The sequence below is a fragment of the Lolium rigidum genome, chromosome 6 (assembly GCF_022539505.1).
Source record: "Lolium rigidum isolate FL_2022 chromosome 6, APGP_CSIRO_Lrig_0.1, whole genome shotgun sequence".
NCBI classification, from domain to species: domain Eukaryota; kingdom Viridiplantae; phylum Streptophyta; class Magnoliopsida; order Poales; family Poaceae; genus Lolium; species Lolium rigidum.
In genome coordinates this window covers 17,123,138-17,144,257 of record NC_061513.1, presented here as the reverse complement: position 1 = coordinate 17,144,257, position 21,120 = coordinate 17,123,138, and the positions used below count along the sequence as shown (strand labels likewise).

The window sequence follows — 21,120 nt, the reverse complement described above, 5'->3', positions numbered from 1 at the left end:
AAATCTACCCCACTTGTTCTCAAATTTTCACTTGGGTTATCTCTTGTCTTCCTCTTTCCAAACTGTAGTACCGGTCGAGGTACCGCTCAGTTACCGTCGCTTTGGAAACATGGTGGTGGTAGCACCGGGTCCCGTGTCGCTCGCGGTACCGTCAAGGACACGGAAATCACATAACATGTCGTGGTACCTCAACCGGTAGTACCGTTCAGCGAATCCGATGTGCGATTTAAACTTAATGGTATCCGAGTGGTAGTACCGTTCATGCGCGAAGCTGCACATAACGGCGAGATTTCGTGGGGACCTATTTAAGACATTTCTTCTTCCCCATGGGCTGAAACTGTTATTTATTCTCTCTCTCCATTGTTTACCTCAAAGAGATATAGATCTACTACTCCACCAATCAAAAGCTTCTCCTGGTGAGGGAAACTTACTAGATCCAAATCTGAAGTTCTTTGTGGATTTTCTCCTTTGCATTTTCTCCCCTATTCCTCCATAAGATTTTGTTTAACATTCTCTTGTTTTTTTTTAAGGAATCACCTTTGTTAAGGGAAGTCAATCTTCTTTTTCTTCATTCTCTTTCCTACAAGTCCCTCCGTTCCTAGATATAGGGTGTACAGTTTTTGGTACGAAAATTAAGAAACGCACGTTGAGGACAAGTTACACGAGTTTTGGGCAAGATTATCCCTGAATTATTTCTTTGGAAAATTACATGAACTAAGAAAGTGCAATCGAATCCGTAAAAAAATGTCCAAATAAGTAGTTCTAGGCAATACACCTTATATTTTGGTACTTTTTTCGAAAAAACTATACACCTTATATCAAGAAACGGATGGAGTAATAAAAAAGCTGACATCACACCAAGCAAAAAATCATAAGGAAAAGGTAACATCATTGTACATGCCCCTAGTGAGCTAAAATAGCCTACTAAAACTTCTTACATTTTGGAAGGAGTAGTGTATAATCATTTTGTACTAGCAGTAAAATGACGGACAAGTCTACATGCACACATTATATCATAACATCAAAAAAGAGAAGTTATATGCCCCTCCTCTAGTCTTTTGGTTTTGGATTTACTCCTTTCCCTTTTCTTCACCATCCATCTGACACAACAAAGTAAATCCTACAAAAAGCTAAACGATGCCAGATTACATCATTTTTCCCTTTTGCCTTTGTTTATTATTTTGGTGATAAACAAAGTGAATTTGTCATTTTGTACACAAACACCTCATTATCACTATGAACGAACCGAAGATGTAAATGCACTACAACTCACAGAACTGAGCTCAAAACCAATATGACATTCCAGACCGTAATTCCACATCATCTATGCTCAACAAGAATAGCTCTCACTAGGAAAAGAATGGCACGGGAGGTGCAACCAAAAAGTACAATGGAACACATCGACTCTGCCACACATGTATAGCTGATGATAACCAATCCCCTTGCCCGGTTACACGGGTGCTGAATCTAGATACGACAGGGGTCCAGGGAGCAACTACAGGCGCAAAAAGGATTTTACTAGGACGCGTATCCTGACTCACAAAAGATCACAGCCGCTGCTACTTGTGCTCTACACGAGCCATATCGGAACCAGGGTGTGCTGTCTAACTCGATGCTGAGGCCTGCGACATTTGTGTCTTGACGGCCTCCTTGTACGTCTTGTGCTGGTAGGTCAACGTAGTCTCCAGCAGATCCTTGAGAGGGGTCTTTGGGTTCCACCCTGCGGTTTAGTCATCACCATGTGGAGATTAATTAGATACTGCCAGCGGGGAGGATAAACATAAGCCAGAGCAAAATGTTGCAGAGAGTGGTGATACCTAGCTGCTTGTTGATCAGGGTCATGCTGGGGATTCTCTTGTCGCTGTCATCATACCCTTCACCGTAGAACTGTTGCGCACTCACGTCAATCACAGGTTCCTCCAGTGGCGGCTCTCCTGAGACATTAGCATAGACCTGCAGATGAATGAAGCAATGACAGATTCAGAACTGACACAAGTAAAAGAACATATAGATGCAATTGCTGTGTCTATGTTGACATACCTCTGTCATCATCTCAGCCAATTCCCTAACTGTTACTTCATTGTTGGGGTTACCAACATTGAAGATATGACCGTTGGCTTGAGCAGGGTTTTCCTTTTGATACATATAAAAGAACACAGAGATTAAGTTCCATGGATGCAGTAAATACTAACATCAGATAAACAAACCAACCATAAACAGAGAATACGTACAATCATCAAAACAACAGCTTCAATGGCATCCTTGATGTAAAGAAAAGTTCTCTGGACCTCGCCGCCATCAACAAGCTTCAGGGGTTCTCTGCGGAGGAGATTCTGCAAATACATTGGTAGCATACTATCCTTTGAGAAGACTAGACATACCGCAATGAAGGTGATAACTTTGTGCAAAGAACAAATCTACATACGTTACTGAAGCAGGCCAAAACCCGAGGAACACCCTCACTGGGACCATCAACGCCCGGAATGAAGTCCATCCTTGGTCCAATCCAATTGAAAGGCCTCACAATTGTGAATTCGAGGTCATTTTCTGCACCTTCGGCTGGTAGAAACTCAAAAGATCCAAAGTTAGAAGAAGAGGTTAAGTGTTGCTAATGGCAGAATTAACTAAAGTTACTCCACTCACCAAATATGAGCCTCTCAATAAGCTGCTTTGCGCATGCGTAGGACCATCTCTGTTTCACGATTGGACCAAAAATGCAGGGTGACTCATCTTCTGTCAGCACAAAAAATTCAGGTTCCTGAATGTAAGGTAAAGACACAAAAAACGTCAGAGAACAACCAAATACGGTTAAATAATGTGATTGCTACATAGTGAACTAGAACATTTTGGCAAAGCAAACCATTTGCATGCAGTTAGCCTGGGTATACCATTGTTGCAAAAATGACAGGACCTACAAACACTAAATCAAACGACCAACGGGTAACAGCATACTTAAATGGGGAAGCCAAGAGATATCAAACAAATCATCATTTAGAGCTGCAAGGGTGTCACTTGTCAAGAGTTCTTAAAACTAAAAGCTCCAACTGAATTAACATATAAAAATAGCAATAAGAAAAGGCCAGTTCCTCATGACAGCATGTTTTCTAAATTACTAGATCCTCTTGCATTGCAATGTGCAGTGCCAGCCTAACAATCTAACATAATTATTGTCAAGGTAAAAAAGGATGGCAGCATACCCTCATAGATATTTAGTCCTGTAAGTTACTATATAATTGTACCAGACAATTTAGACAGATTAAGTAATGAGCAACACGAAATCCACTCCCATAATTCTGGTACCAACACTAGAATCTATGTCTACAGCCAAACACTGCTCTACCACGAAAGTCAAGACATTCCATAATCTTAAGAACCAAACGACCATTACAAGCCACGATTCCAGTGCCAACCAACAAGCCTTTACCTAGAAAAATCCACTCCCAGCCAACATCAAATCTAGCCCAACATTGTACTCCCTCGGTACTAAAATATGTGTCTTAGTTTTGTCTAGATGTGGATGTATCTAGATTCATTTCAATTGTAGATACATCCGTATCTAGAAAAAAGTTGAGACACTTATTTTAGTACGTAGGGAGTACATATTATAAGTACTGTATACAAAGACATAATAATGGCAGCTGAACATCACAATCTAGCAACCTGCACCAGATCCATTCCACCTCAAAAGAATACAAGCAAATCTGTTTGTTCATTGAACCAACCAGAAAAGGGTCAACCTACTTCAGAATAGTTCAGATACTACCACATTATCCACAAAGAAATGTCACTTAGTGAGATGTACACAAGTGCAGACATTCTGAGCAGGGGATCACCTCATAAATCTAGTCCCAGAAGTTACCATACAACACACTGGATGATCAACAGAGATTATAACTAACGAACAACATAGGAAAAAGAAAACTAAAAATTAATGTGTGCAGTCAAAGTCTGCTCATCCTGCAAAGTCAAGACATTCCAAAAAATAATGTTTACCAAACCACCATTACAAGACATGATCCCAGTGCCAACCAACAAGGCTTTACGACCAATAATCCACTCCCAACTAACATCAAATCTAGCCCAACATTTTATTATAAGTGCTGTACTACAGAAAAGACAGAATAATTGCAGCTGAACATCACAATCTAGCAACCTCCACCGGATCCGTTCCACCTAAATCCGATCAATTATAGTTTATTCAACCAACCAAAAATGGGTCAACCTACTTCGGAGTTCAGTCATATAGTAGCACATTATCCACAGACAAATGTCACTCAGTGTGAGTGACATACACACCAAGTACAGGTATTCGGAGCAGGGGATGATGGAAGATGGAATTTGTCATCACCTTGCGGAGGGGGTGATCCTTGGGGAGGAAGCTGCCGACGGTCTTGCCGTAGACCTCGCACGTGGAGAAGTGGATCAGACGCTTGCTGTTCTCCGAGCAGTACTTGACCTGCACACAGGGCACGAACACGTGACGCTGAGACATTCGCTGCCTGGGGATTGGTTGGTGGGGGAGTGGGGGCGTGCGTACCACAGGGAGCGCGTCGATGAAGTTGCTGTAGATGGTGTCGAGCGGCCGCGTGTTGTAGTCCGCCGGCGTGCAGATCGCCGCCAGGTTTATCGTCTTCGCAGATCCAACCGACAAGAAAGCAGGCGAACAGAATCGTCAATCAATAGCTTGCCGGAATTTCAGGGACAGCGAACGCGCAATTCGCTCCGGAATCGGCGAACATATTGTCAAATAAATTGCAGAAAATCAGGAACTAATATTCCACTTAGCGCGGCGCGCGCCATTAGAGAGGGGATGGAATGCGGCGGGTGGGAAGGTACCAGATCGGCCATCTTGATGAGGCCCTCGAGTCGTGAGTCGTTCTTGATGTTGAGGCGGTGGAAGGAGATGCGTCCGGCGAGGTGCGGCGGGGCCGGGTCGACGAGGTGGCGGATCTTGTCGCAGTAGACGTCGACGGCGAGCACGGTGTGGGGGGTCTCGGCCATCAGCTTCTCGCAGAGGTGGGAGCCGATGAAGCCGCCGGCGCCGATCATGCAGATGGTGAGCGGCGCCACGGGCGCGCCGTCCAGATCCACCCTGCCGCTGGCCGGTGCCGGCGCAGAGGACGACGACGACATGGTGCCCGGCGGTCGCGCGGCGCGGTCGGACGGTGTGTCGGATCCGGCGGTCGGAATGCGCGTGGGCTGGATTGGATTAATCGGCGGCGATGTCGGTGGGCGATGAGGTAGGGGGAGGGTGGTGGTGGTGGTATTTAAGGGAAAGACTGGAGTGGGCAAAGAGAGAATGGTGTGGGCCCACTGCCCAGATCGAGATCCACTGCTCTGTGGGTCCTCTCCTCCCTGGTTTTGTCATTATCTTTTCTTAAAAAAAATTGGATGCTTTTCTTTCCTTGATTTCAGATTTCATTTGATTTGTGAAAGTTCAGAGATGGTAAACCTAAAGGGGTGAATAGGTTTCTGCAAATTTTAATTATTTCTTTGCAATATTAGGCTTTGCGGAATATAAAGATGACTCTAATGCAAACTAGGTGAGACAACCTATATGATGATACAAGTAACTCAAGCACGAAGGCTCTCACAGGCAATTATATCACAAGTAAGGAGTTCGGTGAGAGATAACTGATAGCACGCGGAGACGAGGGTTTATTCCCGTGTTCCCTAGTACGTCACATTTGGAGGGGTGGAGGTCCCACGAAGGATTCTCCAACGCCACGAAGGCTCACCCTATTCTCCGGAGCGTATCCCACGAAGGAATAGCTCACTCACTTGTGGTAGACTTTGAGGTAGCTTCCAAACCTTCACAATCTTGTCATGAGAAAATCCATAGCCCGGATGCTTCCAGACCACTCTTGCCCGCCTAGGATTTCCAAGGAACCCTAGAGAGCAAGTTTCTTGATGAATACAAGGGGGAACAAGATTTGGCTTGGTAGAACGGTAGATCGGGCCCTCCTCTATCTTTTCCCCGGAGGGATTTGAGTTTTGGTGGAGGAGGAGGGAGATCTGAGGCTTTTGGTGTTTCTAACAATGGAGTATGAGAGAGAGAGCTCAAGAACAGCTTGTAGTGTAGTGCCTACCCCTTCAGAGGTGGGAGAACGGTATATATAGTGTCACTTGAAATATGACCGTTGATGACTTGCCACATCAACAATTTCCTCGAGGAACCCGGTCAACCGGGCCTGGGACCGGGCCGGTCAGACCGGGCCTGGGACCGAACCGGCCGGTCTAAACCAGAGCTGGGACCGGGGCTTGACCTGAGCTGTGGGCTCGAGATCCAACAACGCTAGCCTCTTGTGTTTTGGTCATACGGGCCCAAAGGAGGAATCGACGGGTTTTGGGCTACATAGAATGATCGGTGTGCTTACTAGGGGATTGACAGTTTTTGCCCCTAAGGTTCCTCCTATGCGAGCTAGACTACCACAGCAGCACAGACGGCTTGTCGCCACCATGGCGGGACGAGGAGGGGGTAGAGGTCCTTAAGGTGGCAGAGGTTCTAGACAGTTCTATGATCAAGCCTCTGGTTCAGGTAATTTCATCGGGCAGGGTGGAGGACCACCGCCTAGCACTTTCGGGGGACAGGATGGAGGACCACCACCTAGCACTTTTGGCGGACAGGGTGGAGGACAGCCACCGACTAATTTCGGGGGCCAGTGCGGAGGACCACAAGGAAATTACATGCCGGTTACAAATGGAAGAAGCTTTGATGGCAATCGAGGTGGGTTTCAAGGGCAGGATGGAGGACAAGGTTTTCAAGGTTACAACGGTGAGTTTGGTTTCAATGGCAATTTTCAGGGATATGGACCACCAGGAGGTTTTAACTTTGTCCCTGGCCCTGGAGGTGGAGAATATCGGGGTGGAAAAAATGGAATAAATGGCGAGGCAGGGTGGGGCCGGGTCGACGAGGTGGCGGATCTTGTCGCAGTAGACGTCGACGGCGAGCATGGTGTGGGGGGTCTCGGCCATGAGCTTCTCGCAGAGGTAGGAGCCGATGAAGCTGCCGGCGCCAATCATGCAGATGGTCAACGACGCCACGGGCGCGCCGTCTAGATCCACCCTGCCGCTGGCCGGTGCCGGGGCAGAGGACGACGATGACGACATGGTGGCCGTCGGTCGCGTGGCGTGTTCGGACGGTGTTTCGGATCCGGGGGTCGGAATGCGCGTGAGATGGATTGGATTATTCGGTGGCGATGTCGGTGGGCAATGAGGTAGGGGAGGAGAGTGGTGGTATTTAAGGGAAACACCGGAGTGGGCAATGAGGTAGGGGAGGAGGGTGGTTGCATTTCAGGAAAGCGGCGGAAAATCAATTATATGCCTATGTGAATATATTGACATATCTAAGCAAGTTTTGAAATAAAAAGATGGTGAATTTAGAGAAAAAAAGGAGCGGAGAATACGTATAATGGACAGAGAAACTTCAACTTCATCCAATAGAGATGCAAGTGTGTCTTCTTAGGTTTAAGAAGATGATCTAATTGTTGTGGTAACATCATCATTTTGTAAAAGTTAGCTCAGAAATGATACACTAACTAAAATACCCTTTGCTTTTACCTACTTGCATCTATACCGTCCAATGCCCACCTAAGGGCATCTCCAACCGAGCGACCCAAACGGACGTGCTGGGCCGTCCGTTTTGGGCCGTTTGCGTGGCCGAGCGGACGCGCGGACGGAGCCCCGCGTCCGCGCGTCCGTTTGGGGCGCACGCTGCGCCCAACGCAGCGGCCACCCATTTGGCCATTTGGCCTATTTCTTTGGGAAATAGGCCATCTGGCCACAGATCCTTATAAACAATGTCTAACAAACATAGAATAATATCTCATAAACATAGAATAATATATAACAAACATAAAATAATATCAAATAGCATAAAATATTATCAAATGTACCATGATAAATCAAATAAAATGTGCCATAGTTTGAGAAAAATATAAAAATTACAATTGAGATTGTCTAACTCAATTTGGGCGCTCGAGGATCTCCTTCTGTCTCTTCTCGAACCAAGCTCTCTTCGCCTCGCTCATGTTGGTCAAGTCGGCGTTCATGATGAGGTTGTCCTCGGCTTGGCGTTTGAGCTCAACTTCCTTCGCCTTCACCTCCACCTCTTTGGCACTTGCCATTGCTATGAGCTCAAGTTCTCTCTCTTTGAGCTCAAGTTCTTTCGCTTTGGTCTTGGCCTTGACCTCTTCAATCTCAAGCTTCTTCTGCTGCTGGACATCAAAGAATTTCTTCCTGTCCTCTTCTTTCTCCCGGCGCCTCCTCTCATCCCTCTTGTCCGTGGACACCTCTCTGTCCGCATGCATCTCCTTCAAAGTGCCATACAATAGCATGGACGAAGCATCACGCTTCATGTCGGCTTTGGTTGACTTGTGGCCGCGTGGACGACTTGCACGAGAAGCGGAGCTACCGCAAGGCTGTCCACCATCAAGGTCAATGACCGTGGCATCTTTGGCGGGGTTGTTGCCAGTCAAGGTCGCCATGTACCCCTCGTACCCCTCCTGGAACTTGGGGGTGCCGTGGAGTTCCTTCCAACAATGAGGGAAGGCAAAGGTCTTCTCTCCATTGTTGACTTTGTAGAATTTCAAAGCTCGCCACACCTAGAGCAAAGCGAGACAACAACGATAAACATATGTGCGAACATCGGATGAATAAGTTGAGGTTAAGAATCATACCAAGTCCTTCACACCCATGCCACTAACGGGGATCCGCTTCGCGTGATCATACGCCGCCTGGAACTTGTTGCATTTCGTTTGAATTGCTCCCCACCTCTTTTGGAGCGATATCTCGCTGCGGTCGCTCTCAAATGGCTCCTGTCCGTATTTGCGATGTTCATGGAAGTATTCATAGATCCGGCGCCAGAATGCGGTCCCCTTCTGCTCGGCACCTGTCAACGCATCTTGCCCGATGGTCAACCATCCTTGGACGAGCACCTTGTCCTCCTTCTCCGTGTAGTTGGCGGTTCGTTTGCTTACACGGCGAGCTCTAGCTTGTGCAGCTGCGGCTTGTGTGAGGCCCTCAACGAACAACGGCTCCTCCTCGATGTTTATGCTGCCCGGACAGGCAGTTGTGCCCTCCTGTGTGTCAGTGGGAGGTGGCTGGGGAGCCTGCTGTGTCGAAGGATATGGCAGGGTGGTCGGCATTGTCTGCGCGAAAGACGGAGGGGCCTGCACGGTGGACGGTGACTGCGCGCGCGCGGCCGACAAATCGTCGAACCGGTTGCGTGCACCGGCCATCGCAGCTGCTCCCAGGTGCTTGGGGCCTTTGGAGTTCGCCGGCGCACGGTTGAGGTCAATGGACGAAGGTGACGGACCCGTAGCGGACTCGCCCACCTCCGGTGACCCATCCCGTGACTGGTACGCGTGCCGCCCTGAATGCGCCCCCATTTCGTGCGCAAACGGGGCAGTCGGTGGGGCAGTTGACCTTGGAGGAAGGGGCCGGGTCACGGACGAGGCTGAGCTCCCCCCGAGGCCGTGCCGGTGCCGGGGATGATCATGTGGCCGAGCGCTGCGTGGCCGTAAAAGAGCATGGCCTGCGCCTGCTGCTCTTGAAGGAGAGTGCTCTTCGCCAGCGTTTGGAGTTCGAGGAGCTGCTCCGCCGCCCGCACCCGCTCCTCCGCGGCGGCGGCCTCCTTCTTCCGTTGATCAGACGCCCTGCGCCGGTCCCCCCGCTTCTTGGTCTCCATCGCCCTCTGCTCCGCGGTGAGCTCGGGCTTCGCCTTCTTCGTCGGCGGCCCGGGCTCCACGACCACCGCAGCGTCCAGTTCAGGAGCCGCCTCCACGGCAGGAGCGGCAACGGCCGCGAGCAGTGCCTCCTCTCTGATGGTGGCGGTGGCGGCGGCGGTCGCTTCGTCGGCCATCTCTAGGTTTTGGGAGTAGAGTGGAGTGTTTCTGTTTTGGGAGGCAGACATGCGGGCCAGGGGCGGACAAGGGAGGACGCGAGCGACCAGCCTTTCGCGTCCGCGGCCACGCAAACTCGTCCAAGATTTGAGCCGGGTTTGGATCATCCGGACGCCGCGGCCATCCGTTTTAGGGATGGATCCGCGCGCTGGGCCGCGGTTTTGTCCGTTTCAACCCAACCGGACGCGCGGTCGCGGGATGGGTCGCTCAGTTGGAGATGTCCTAACCGACCAAGCCTCGGTGCCAGAGCCGGCCGTGGAGAGCTTCACCGAGAGAATCACCATACTCCTCCGATCGAGCCAGATAACGTAAGCAAAAAACGATAGAATCTTAAGCTGCACAACACACTCAAGAGAACAAGTCACATGTACATATGCGTGCCCAGCTACTCGAATAAAGTGGTGTCGATCTTTATTCTTGTCTTCCACAACTAAAAAGTATAGCAAGGTTTTATACATGTGTGCACCGTCCTTCATAGGCCCTTGATATGCCAGTCTGCTTACGGATGCGAATAATTTTGCATTGTCTGCTGCCCATGTCGTTCATCCCCTGTGTCCCCCGTCGACCCATGTTGCATCGTATCACAAGCTTCTAACACTAGTAGAAACAAGGGCACGTGTCAGCCGAGGAACCTTTTGCACCGGTTGGTGTTACGAATCGGTGCAAAAGATAGCTCATTTGCACCGGTTTGTAACACGAATCGGTGCAAAAGGTCCCCAGCCCTATATCAGCTCACCTCCAACCAGCCAATTCACAACTTCACTTTTTCTAGGAGAAAGGTGTGTGTGTTGAGTGCTACCTTGCATTTCTTTGGCATGCACACAAGGTGCTCGATGAAATGTCTGAGAGAATGATGCCGCTTGATTTTACACAAAACAAAAATGAGATGAGGTGTCGGAGCGACACTTAAGTTTTCTCCTCTTTCTTTCCCTCCTCAATCAAGGTTAAACAACTTTATCCTTTCATTTGTACGGTGCTAATATCCACTATATATATATATATATATTATGATGTTTTGTAATGGTTTTTTGATAAACTTAATTATTTGATGTAGATGAACCGGCGGCAATGGATGTACGTTGACCGACGTCCGCCGGAGTTCACTTCGGGCCTGAAAGAATTTTCCGTGTGGGCGAGGAAAACCCACGGGCGGATGGTTATATATGTTGTCCATGTGTTGATTGCCGGAACTTAAAGCAATACCCTGAATAGCAAGTCATTCACTCCCACCTGCTTTGGAAAGGTTTCATGCCCAGCTATAATTGTTGGACCAAGCATGGAGAAAGAGGGGTTATGATGGAAGACGACGACGAAGAAGAAGAGGATGATGATATGTACCCTAACTACGGTGATACGCAACAGGGCATGATGAAGATGAGGAGGCAGGTGGAGGTGATCAAGATGAAGAGGCATCGGATGAGCCCGTTGATGATGATCTTCGTCGGGCCATCGCTGATGCACACGAGAGATGCGAGACCGAAAACGAGAAGCGAAAGTTAAAGGGCATGTTAGATGATCACAAAAGAAGTTATACCCAAATTGCGAAGATGGCAACACAAAGCTCGGTGCCACACTGGAGTTGCTGCAATGGAAGGCAGAGGCTGGTATATGTGACAAGCCATTTGAGAAGTTACTGAAAATAATGAAGAGGAGATTTCCAAAGGATAACGAATTGCCTGACAGTATGTACGAAGCAAAGAAGGTTCTCTGCCCTCTAGGATTAGAGGTGCTGAAGATACATGCATGCATTAATGACTGCATCCTCTGCCGCGTTGAGTACGAAAATTTGGAAAAATGTCTGGTATGCAATTCACTACGGTATAAGATCAGGCGAGATGACCCTGGTGATGTTGAGGGCGAGCCCCCTAGGAAGAGGGTTCCTGCCAAGGTTATGTGGTATGCTCCTATAATACCACGGTTGAAACGTTTGTTCAGAAATAAAGAGCATGCCGGAGTTGTTGCGATGGCACAAAGAAGACCGTAAGAAAGACGAGAAGCTGAGACACCCCGGCGATGGGTCGCGAGTGAGGAAAATCGATAGAGAGTTCCCGGACTTTGCGGATGACGCGAGGAACTTAAGGTTTGGTCTAAGTACGGATGGAATGAATCCTTTTGGGGAGCAGAGCTGCAGTCATAGCACCCGGCTCTGTAACTCTATGTATCTATAACCTTCCGCCTTGGTTGTGCATGAAGCGGAAGTTCATTATGATGCCAGTGCTCATCCAAGGCCCAAAGCAACCCGGCAACGACATTGATGTTTACCTACGGCCATTATTTGAAGAACTCTTACAATTGTGGAGCAAACCAGGTGTTCTTGCATGGGATGAGTACAAACAGGAGTCATTCAACCTACGAGCGTTGCTTTTCGTGACCATCAATGATTGGCCTGCTCTTAGTAACCTTTCAGGACAGACAAACAAGGGATACAATGCATGCACGCACTTGCTTAGATGAGACCAGAAGGTGCTTATTTGAAGAAATGTAAGAAGGTTGTGTACCAGGGCATCGTCGATTTCTTCCAAAGAGGCACCCCGTCAGAAAGAAAGGCAATCATTTCGGAGGTGAGGCAGATCACCGGGAGAAGCCTGAACTCCGTACAGGTGATGCTTTACTTGATATGGTCAAGGACATAAAAGTAATATTTGGAAAGGGTCCTGGCGGCCAATCTGTTCCCAAAAAAAAAGGCTTCGAAGAAAAAATCTGTTCCCAAAGAGGTTGTTACCGGACACGCACCCATGTGGAAGAAAAAATCTATATTTTGGGATCTACCCTATTGGAAAGTCCTAGAGGTCCGCTCTTCAATCGACGGGATGCATGTGACGAAGAATCTTTGCGTGAACCTGCTAGGCTTCTTCGGCGTGTATGGGCAGACAAAAGATACACCAGAAGCAAGGGAGGACCAGTATCGTATGAAAGTCCCAAAGAACAAGCAAGAACAGGATTACAAGACGGATACGGGGAGTCGCTTAAGTCCTGGCAGCTACGCTCTTACCAAAGCAGAGAAGGAAATCTTTTTGAAGTCCTTTACGGTATCAAGGTGCCGTCTGGATTCTCATCAAATATAAAGCGAATTATAAATATGGCGGAGAAAAAATTCCAAAACCTGAAGTCGCATGAGCTGCCACATTATTATGACGCAGTAGCTTCCGGTTGCACTGAGGGGGCTTCTGCCGGAAAATGTTCGAATACCCATTGTGAAGCTATGTGCATTCCTTAATGCAATATCTCAGAAGGTAATCGATCCAGCTAGTCTTCTGATACGTCCAAAACGTATCTACTTTCCCGAACACTTTTGCTATTGTTTTGCCTCTAATTTGTGTATTTTGGATACAACTAACACGGACTAACGCTGTTTTCAGCAGAATTGCTCTGGTGTCTCGTTTTTGTGCAGAAATCCAACTTTCGGGAAAATCCTCGGAATTTCTTCGGATGGCCCTATTTTACCAAAATATTGACGGAGCCGGAAGGGCAAAGGAGGTGGAGGCCCGAGGGCCCCACACCATATGGCGGCGCGGCCCGGGGGGCCCGCGCGGCCTATGGTGTGGCCCCTCGGCTGGCCTCCGACGCCTCCCTTTGGACTACTTATCGGGTTCGACCTAAAAACGCACGGAGAGAAGTGGAAGTCGCCAGAAACCCTCCAGAAAGCCGCCACATCGCGAAACTCCGTCGCGGGAGCCAGAAGTCTCCGTTCTGGCACTCCGCGGGACGGGGAATTGGAGGAGATCTTCACCGCCATCACCGCCAACGCCTCTCCATCAACCAGCAATGTTTCCCCCATCCATGTGTGAGTAATTCCCCCGCTGTAGGCTGAAGGGGATGGTAGGGATTGGATGAGATTGGTCATGTAATAGTCATAAGATTGTTAGGGCATAGTGCCTAGTATCCGTAGATGTCACTTTTATGATATTGTTGCAACTTGTTATGCTTAATGCTTGTCACTAGGGCCCGAGTGCCATGATCTCAGATCTGAACATGTTATTGATTCATGAAGATATTCGTTGTTTATGATCTTACCTATAAGTTGTATACACATGTCGTCTGTCCGGAACCAATGGCCCCGAAGTGACAAGAATCGGGACAACCGGAGGGGATGGTAGTGATGTGAGGATCACATGTGTTCACGGAGTGTTAATGCTTTGCTCCGGTACTCTATTAAAAGGAGTACCTTAATATCCAGTAGTTTCCCTAGAGGCCCGGCTGCCACCGGCTGGTAGGACGAGAAGATGTTGTGCAAGTTTCTCATTGCGAGCACGTACGACTAAATATGGAACACATGCCTATTGATTGATTAGTACTTGGATACCGTTTTATTATTATCTGCAAATGCCCATGCTTTGATTGTTACATGAGTTTCTCTCATCCATGCAACGCCCGTTAAATCCGTCCCTGTGCCTACGAGTATTTTAATCCTGCTGTTTACTATAATCACTACTGCTTGTCTTTATTTCACCGCTGCTTGTTATTTCGCTATTTCCACTTGCCATAAAACTGTTACTACTTGATAAACTCTTGCGAGCAAGTCTGTTTCCAGTGCAGCTGAATTGACAACTCCGTTGTTAAGGCTTACAAGTATTCTTTGTCTCCCCTTGTGTCGAATCAATAAATTGGGTAATACTTCCCTCGAAGACTGTTGCGATCCCCTATACTTGTGGGTCATCAAGACTATTTTACGGCGCCGTTGCGGGGAGCATAGCTTTATTTGGAAGTTCACTTGGATTGATATTGTTCGCTGCAAATTCTCCATTATGGGTAAACCTCGCGATACTAAGATCGCCATATTACCATCCACTACAAGAAAAGGTACAACTCTGAGTACCTCTGCTGCTCTTGATTCACCCTCTGTGATTGATAAACTTGTTTCACCGCCACATGCTTCACATGCTGGTACTTCTGCTGAATCTAAAATTCTCATAATATTGATAATGTTTCTGCTGTGCTTGATGATAGTGGTTCATTGGGATCTTTTCTAGATGCTACAATTGCTAAGTCTAGACAAATTGAAAATACTGAAACTCCTAATGTCTGCTACACCTGTTAATTCACACGAGTCCGTTGAATATTCTAGTGATGATCTTGATGAAGATTATGTAGAGCTTGATAATGATTTTATTGAAAAATGCAAGGCTACTACTGATGCAAGAAAAATTAAAAAGTTGCTTGCGAAACATGCTTGTTAGATATACACCATCTCCCGATCCTAAATTTGCCACATCTCCTATAAACATTAGGGATAAAGATTATGATTTTTCTCTTGATCTATCTCATATAGCTATTGTTGAGAAAACACCCTTTTGTGGTACTGAAAAAGAAAGTGCTTGTTGAACACTTGACTGAGTTATCTACTCTTAGTGGCGTGTTTTCTGATGATGTCAAGATGCGTACTTATTTTGTCGCTAAAATTTTTCCTTTCTCATTAAAGGATGATGCTAAAACTTGGTATAATAATTTGCCTCCTGGTTCTATTAAAAGTCCAACTGACTTGCGTGATGTTTTCTTTCGAAAATACTTTCCTGCTAGTGCTCAACATGCTGCTTTGCGAGAGAATTTATAATTTTGACCGGGAAGATGGAGAGAAATTGCCTGAGGCTTGGGCTAGATTTTGTTCTCTTATTAGAGCTCAGCCTGACCATGATTTGGAAAAGCATGATTTACTTGATATATTTTATAGTGGACTAACTATTGAGTCTAGGGCATACCTGGATAGTTGTGCTGGTTGTGTTTTCAGGAAAAGAACTCCAGACGACGCCGAAGAATTATTGGCTAAAATAGGCCGGAATCATGATGATTGGTCTACACCTGAACCAACCTCGACACCGATAGTGAAGAAGAGGGGTATGATTAAATTGAATGATGAAGATATGAGGGAAGCCAAGAAGTCTCTTAAAGAGAAGGGTATTAAACCTGAAGATGTGAAGAATTTACCTCCTATAGAAGATATATGTGAGACAATTCCCCCTTCATCCATGATTGAGGTACACTCGCTTCAACACTTTACTAGGGAAGATATTCCGTATTCAAAATCTCCTGCTCAATGCTTAGATGAATTTGATAATTATATTGTTAAGCAAGAAAACTTTAATATGAGAGTAGAGAATCATTTAATGGAAAATTCTCGAGCTATTAGTGAATTGCATGGTATTGTGGAGAGAACCTCCAATGATGTTAAGATACTTGTTAAACATTTTCAAATGGTTCAAACTCAAATTGATCAACTTACTAAAGTGCAAAATGACTTGTTGGGAAATAATTCTAAAGAAAAACATGCTTGTGAAGTAACAACTAGAGGTGGTGTTTCTACCCAGGATCCTCTATATCCTGAAGGGCATCCCAAAAGAGTTGAACAAGATTCTCAATTAATTAAAACTAGTGCTCCATCTAAGAAAAAGAAAAAGAAACATAAGAATGTTGTAGAATCCTCCAGAACCTGTTAATGATCCTAATAGTATTTCTATTTCGATCGTTGAGACCGAAAGTGGTAATGAACATGAGGAAGATAATGATAAGAATGATACTCCTGATAAAGAAGAAATTGAAAAAGAACCTGAAAAGCATACTAAAAATAAAAAGTACACTAAAAAAGATTTTATTACAAAGAAACATGGTAATGAAAGAGAACCTTGGGTTCAAAAGCAAATGCCTTTTCCTGCTAAGAAACTTAAATCAAAGGAGGAGGAACATTATAATAAATTTTGTGATTGGATGAAACCTTTATTTTTGCAAATTCCTTTGACTGATGCTATTAAATTGCCTCCTTATTCAAAGTATATGAAAGATATTGTTACTAACAAAAGGAAAGTCCCCAATGAAGAAATTTCAACTATGCTTGCTAATTACTCCTTCAATGGTAAGATTCCAAAGAAGTTGGGCGACCCAGGTATACCGACTATTCCTTGTTCCATCAAGAATAATTATGTTAGAACTGCTCTATGTGATTTGGGAGCAGGTGTTAGTGTAATGCCTTTTTCTCTTTATAAGAGACTTGATTTAGATAAATTGATACCAACTGATATATCTTTGCAAATGGCTGATAAATCTACTGCTATTCCTGTTGGTTTATGTGAAAATGTTCCTGTTCAAGTTACTCAGCATTGCTTGATATTAACTGACTTCGTTGTGTTGGAAATGCCTGAAGATGATAATATGTCCATTATTCTTGGAAGACCCTTTCTTAATACTGCAGGGGCTGTTATTGATTGCAATAAAGGCATGGTTACTTTCAATGTTGATGGTAAGGAACACACTGTTTATTTTCCCAAGAGGATTGATAAAGTATGTGGAGTCAATACAATTTTTAATGTGAAAACTATCAAAGTGGGATCCATTGATTGTCCTATATATGAGCCTAAAGAAGAATATCAAACTCTTGTGATTGGATCCATATCAATTCAATATAAGGTAACATGATTGATTTGAGGTTTATTTCTTCTTATGTCATATAAAATTTATTTGGTAGCAAGACTTGATCAACCTTGTTAACAAGTATATTTTATTGCATAAAAGAGCTAAACAACACTTCTTTCTTTCTTTCTCCTTACACCTATTTTATTTGCTGTAGCACTTTTGTTTTGCAATATGCTTTAGTCATTTAAGATTTTAGAAATCATTTTCCTGCGCAGTAATCATTAATTTAATACCCAGAAATGTGCATTTTTCAAAGTTCTCTAAAAATTACAAAAATTACACCGTTGGTCCTATTTTTCGACGAGGCACACGGGAGCACCGAGAGGATGACCTGTGGGGCACCGGGGGTGCCACACCATAGGCCGGCGCGGCCAGCAAGGGGGCCGCGCCACCATGTGGTGTGGGCCACCCCTTGCCCCACTTCCTCATCTCTTTCTCCCAGCACCTTCTCTCTCCCGAAAAAAACTCGTACCAAGTTTCTCTCACTCGCGTTTCTGCTCAAGAACTCGCGATTTTTTGATCTCCTTGCTCAGCCCAGATTTCTGTCTGAAATTTGGCACATTTACTCCTTGGTATGTGACTCCTTTGATTGTCCAATTAGAATTTCATTTGGTTAAGTATATATTGAATATTTTGCTGCTGTAGATAACATGTTTAGTGAGCTTGCATGCTTGTTCTAAGTGGTAGAAATTAGTTTTGATGCATGTGTAGTACTCTAGCAAGTTCCTATAGTAGCTCCCTTCAATTGCACACCTTGAAATCAAAGTTTATAATGATTGTTGAAAATTTCAGAAGGGGAAGATGAAGAAATTCAAGTTTGGAGAGTTGTTCAAGAAAGCAACAACCAACACCGGTAGGCCCTCAAGGGCGTCTACTCAAATTAGGCGATCCTACAATGAGGATGTCATCGCGCCTAGCTTCGCGCCCGAGGAGGACCATGGGGCTCCTAATGCTTCATCCTTCCCTTGTTATGAGTTTCGACCAATGCAGGGATATTGGATGACTTCTTCACCCTCGTCAACAGGGCAGGCCTAGCCACCTACGTGGGAGACGAGAGGGGACAATATTACAGGCACACCAAAATTTTCGTTGAGAGCTTCAAGTTCCACAACACGAAATATGAGCCGACAGTCGCATTCAAAATTTATGATATTCCTGTTACCATGAAATTGGAAGAATTTTGTTGTGCATTGGGTATTGCCCCTGTAGGTACAGCAAGGAGGATTGATGACAACCCCCGGGACTTGTTGGAGCTCTACCGAGGGATCACCGGGGATGATTGCCGCACCATCCATCGAGGGAAGATAAGAAACATTCAACTCCCCGCTATTAAGTATTTCGCATATTACATTGGTACTAGCATTTTGGGTAGAGAAAATACTAGTAACATCTCTAGCTATCATCTTGGTTCTCTTATTGCTCGCCGCCTGTCTAGCAGGGGGCCTATTTTTGGAGGAACTATTGCACTGCGCATTCTAACACATCTAGATATTCCTCTTGATTCTAATGATGTACCATTAACCCCTAGGAAACTAGATATTGCTGCTATGAAGAGCCATCGTTTTGTTACTACTGACTCCACTATAGATAATATGGTCTATAAAATGTTGTTTGCTGATGGGAATGAGAAAGAAATCCCTCTTCCCCAGCAGAGTTTGTTTAATATTGACAGGCAATCATGGTCGCTAACAAAGGAGGTGGTGGAGGAACATATGAAGATACAAGAATTCCACCAGCAACATGACTCCGAGAACGTCGAGCCCTCCTACGACTACACCGTCACGTACCCCGACGTTTCCTCCAGCACATACATGGAACCGGGTCGTTCTTCGTCATATTACGAAGACACCACTTCATGGGGACCGTGGGAATGAACTCCACTTAGGCCAAAAGCCTAAGCTTGGGGGAAGTATACCGGCATCACTCATTCTTTGCATATTATGGTTGCTGGATACTTGTACATACTTGTTTAGTCTCTAGAGTGGTTTTCTAATGAGAGGGAGATGATATTTGGGGAAGTGCTGTCCAAAAACAGATTCTGTGCTGTTACCAAAAAATTCGTACGCACAGCCAGAACGTTATTTTGAGTTGCCAATTTTTGAGCATGTTCCCCAAGTTGTTATCTAACTTTCATTAGTTGAACACTTTTTGGTCTGAGCAACGGAAGATTTTTGTTAATTTCGATTTCTGTACTGCTGTCAGGATTTGGCAGATTTCTGTCATCCTGCTTTTCTGTGTTTCTGTTAGTTTGCATTCTTTTGTTTTCGCTTTGTTTCTTTCCTAAAACACAAAAAGACCAAAAATATTTCTGTAGTTTCTCTTCACCATTTGTTTATTTGGTACCTTGCTCTTAGTTTGCTTTATTTGCTATCGTTAGTTTGCTATAAGAAAACCCAAAAAGATTTTGCTTTGTTTGCTTGTTTTCTTTCGTGCTTGTTTCTAATTCGAAAACACCAAAAATATTTGCTGTTCTTCTTTGGTTTGTAAAGTTCATCATGAGTTCAATGGTCTTCGGTGGCTGGAGCGTGGTTTTCATTTCATATTATCCAAGCTACACAAGTGAAAAGGCAATAATGACGATCTACGACAATCGATTGTGGTGAGAGGCTGGTATGAACTCTATTTGCTTTCATTTTTGTACATATACTCATCCATATGAGCATGCTTAGTTGGTTCATGTGAGGTATATGTTATTTGAGAAAGTCTAGTAGTTCATGATCTCTCATGTTTAGTTCCAATTTATTAATATGAGTAGCATGTCATGGATGTTTGCTTGCATTGTTTTATTCATAAGTAAGTATGGCATTGTGGTATCCTCCTCTGAATAATTCATTTATATCGACTTGGCACATGCTCACGCATGCATATGACTGAACAAAAAGTCAATTAAGCCTCGATGATTTATATTGCTTGAGAGTTATTGTATCACTTTTATGCCTCAGTTAATTTATTTTGCCGCAAGCATAATTATGACAGTTACTGCTCTCTTGATTTGTCGCTCCCTAGTCTTTTGCTAGCCTTCACTTGTACTGAGCGGTGACACCGCTCGTGCTTCCAAACACCTGAAAACCAAGTTGTTCCAAAAGTGTCCACCATAAATACCTATGCATGGCATTTCAAACCATTCCAAGTAAATTCTCATGCGCTACCTTTAAAACTTTCAAAATGCTTCTCAATTTGTGTTAATGTTTCATAGCTCATGAGGAAGTATGTGGTGTTTAGCTTTCAACCTTGTCATTTACTTTTGACGGACTCTCATATGGACTAGTGGCACATCCGCTTATCCAATAATTTTGCAAAAAGAGCTGGCAATGGAATTCCCAGTCCCAAATTAATTAACTTAAGTAGACACTCCTCCATGGTTTGTGATTGTTGGACGGCACCCGAAGGATTCGGTTAGCCATGGCTTGTGTAAGCAAAGGTTGGGGGGAGTGTCATCACAATAATAAAACTTAAATAAAAAGGCACTCCTTCATGGTATGTGATTGATGGCAGGCACCCAAGGATTCGGTTAGCCATGGTTTGTGAAAGAAAGGTTGGAAGGAGTGCCAACCAAAAATAAATAAATGGGAGCCGCTCTTGTGAGTCCGGTTGATGAGGTAGTTAGTGTACCCATTACCATTCGTTGACAACAACAAACACCTCTCAAAATAATTTTACTCCTGCTTTACAAATAAAAAGCTCTAGCGCATGTTAATCCCTGCTTCCCTCTGCGAAGGGTCAATCTTTTATTTTTATGTTGTGTCTCCATTCTTTCTTTGAGCACTGTCTTGAGAGCACAACTGTCATTCTTAGTATAATATGCTTGTCTCAAAAT

The 21,120-nt window shown here is 45.2% G+C and overlaps 1 protein-coding gene across 1 annotated transcript; it reads right to left on the bottom strand.

Moving 5' to 3' along the window:
- Positions 1 to 1,278: 1,278 nt before the first annotated feature.
- On the bottom strand, positions 1,279 to 5,133 carry LOC124660842 (UDP-D-apiose/UDP-D-xylose synthase-like). The gene is made up of 9 exons (XM_047198679.1): positions 4,837 to 5,133; positions 4,538 to 4,630; positions 4,349 to 4,456; positions 2,644 to 2,758; positions 2,426 to 2,559; positions 2,232 to 2,333; positions 2,041 to 2,133; positions 1,818 to 1,953; positions 1,279 to 1,720 (listed from the first exon to the last, which is right to left on the bottom strand). Exons 1-9 carry the CDS (start codon positions 5,131 to 5,133, stop codon positions 1,605 to 1,607), a joined length of 1,194 nt encoding a protein of 397 aa, XP_047054635.1. The 3' UTR covers positions 1,279 to 1,604.
- Positions 5,134 to 21,120: the final 15,987 nt, after the last annotated feature.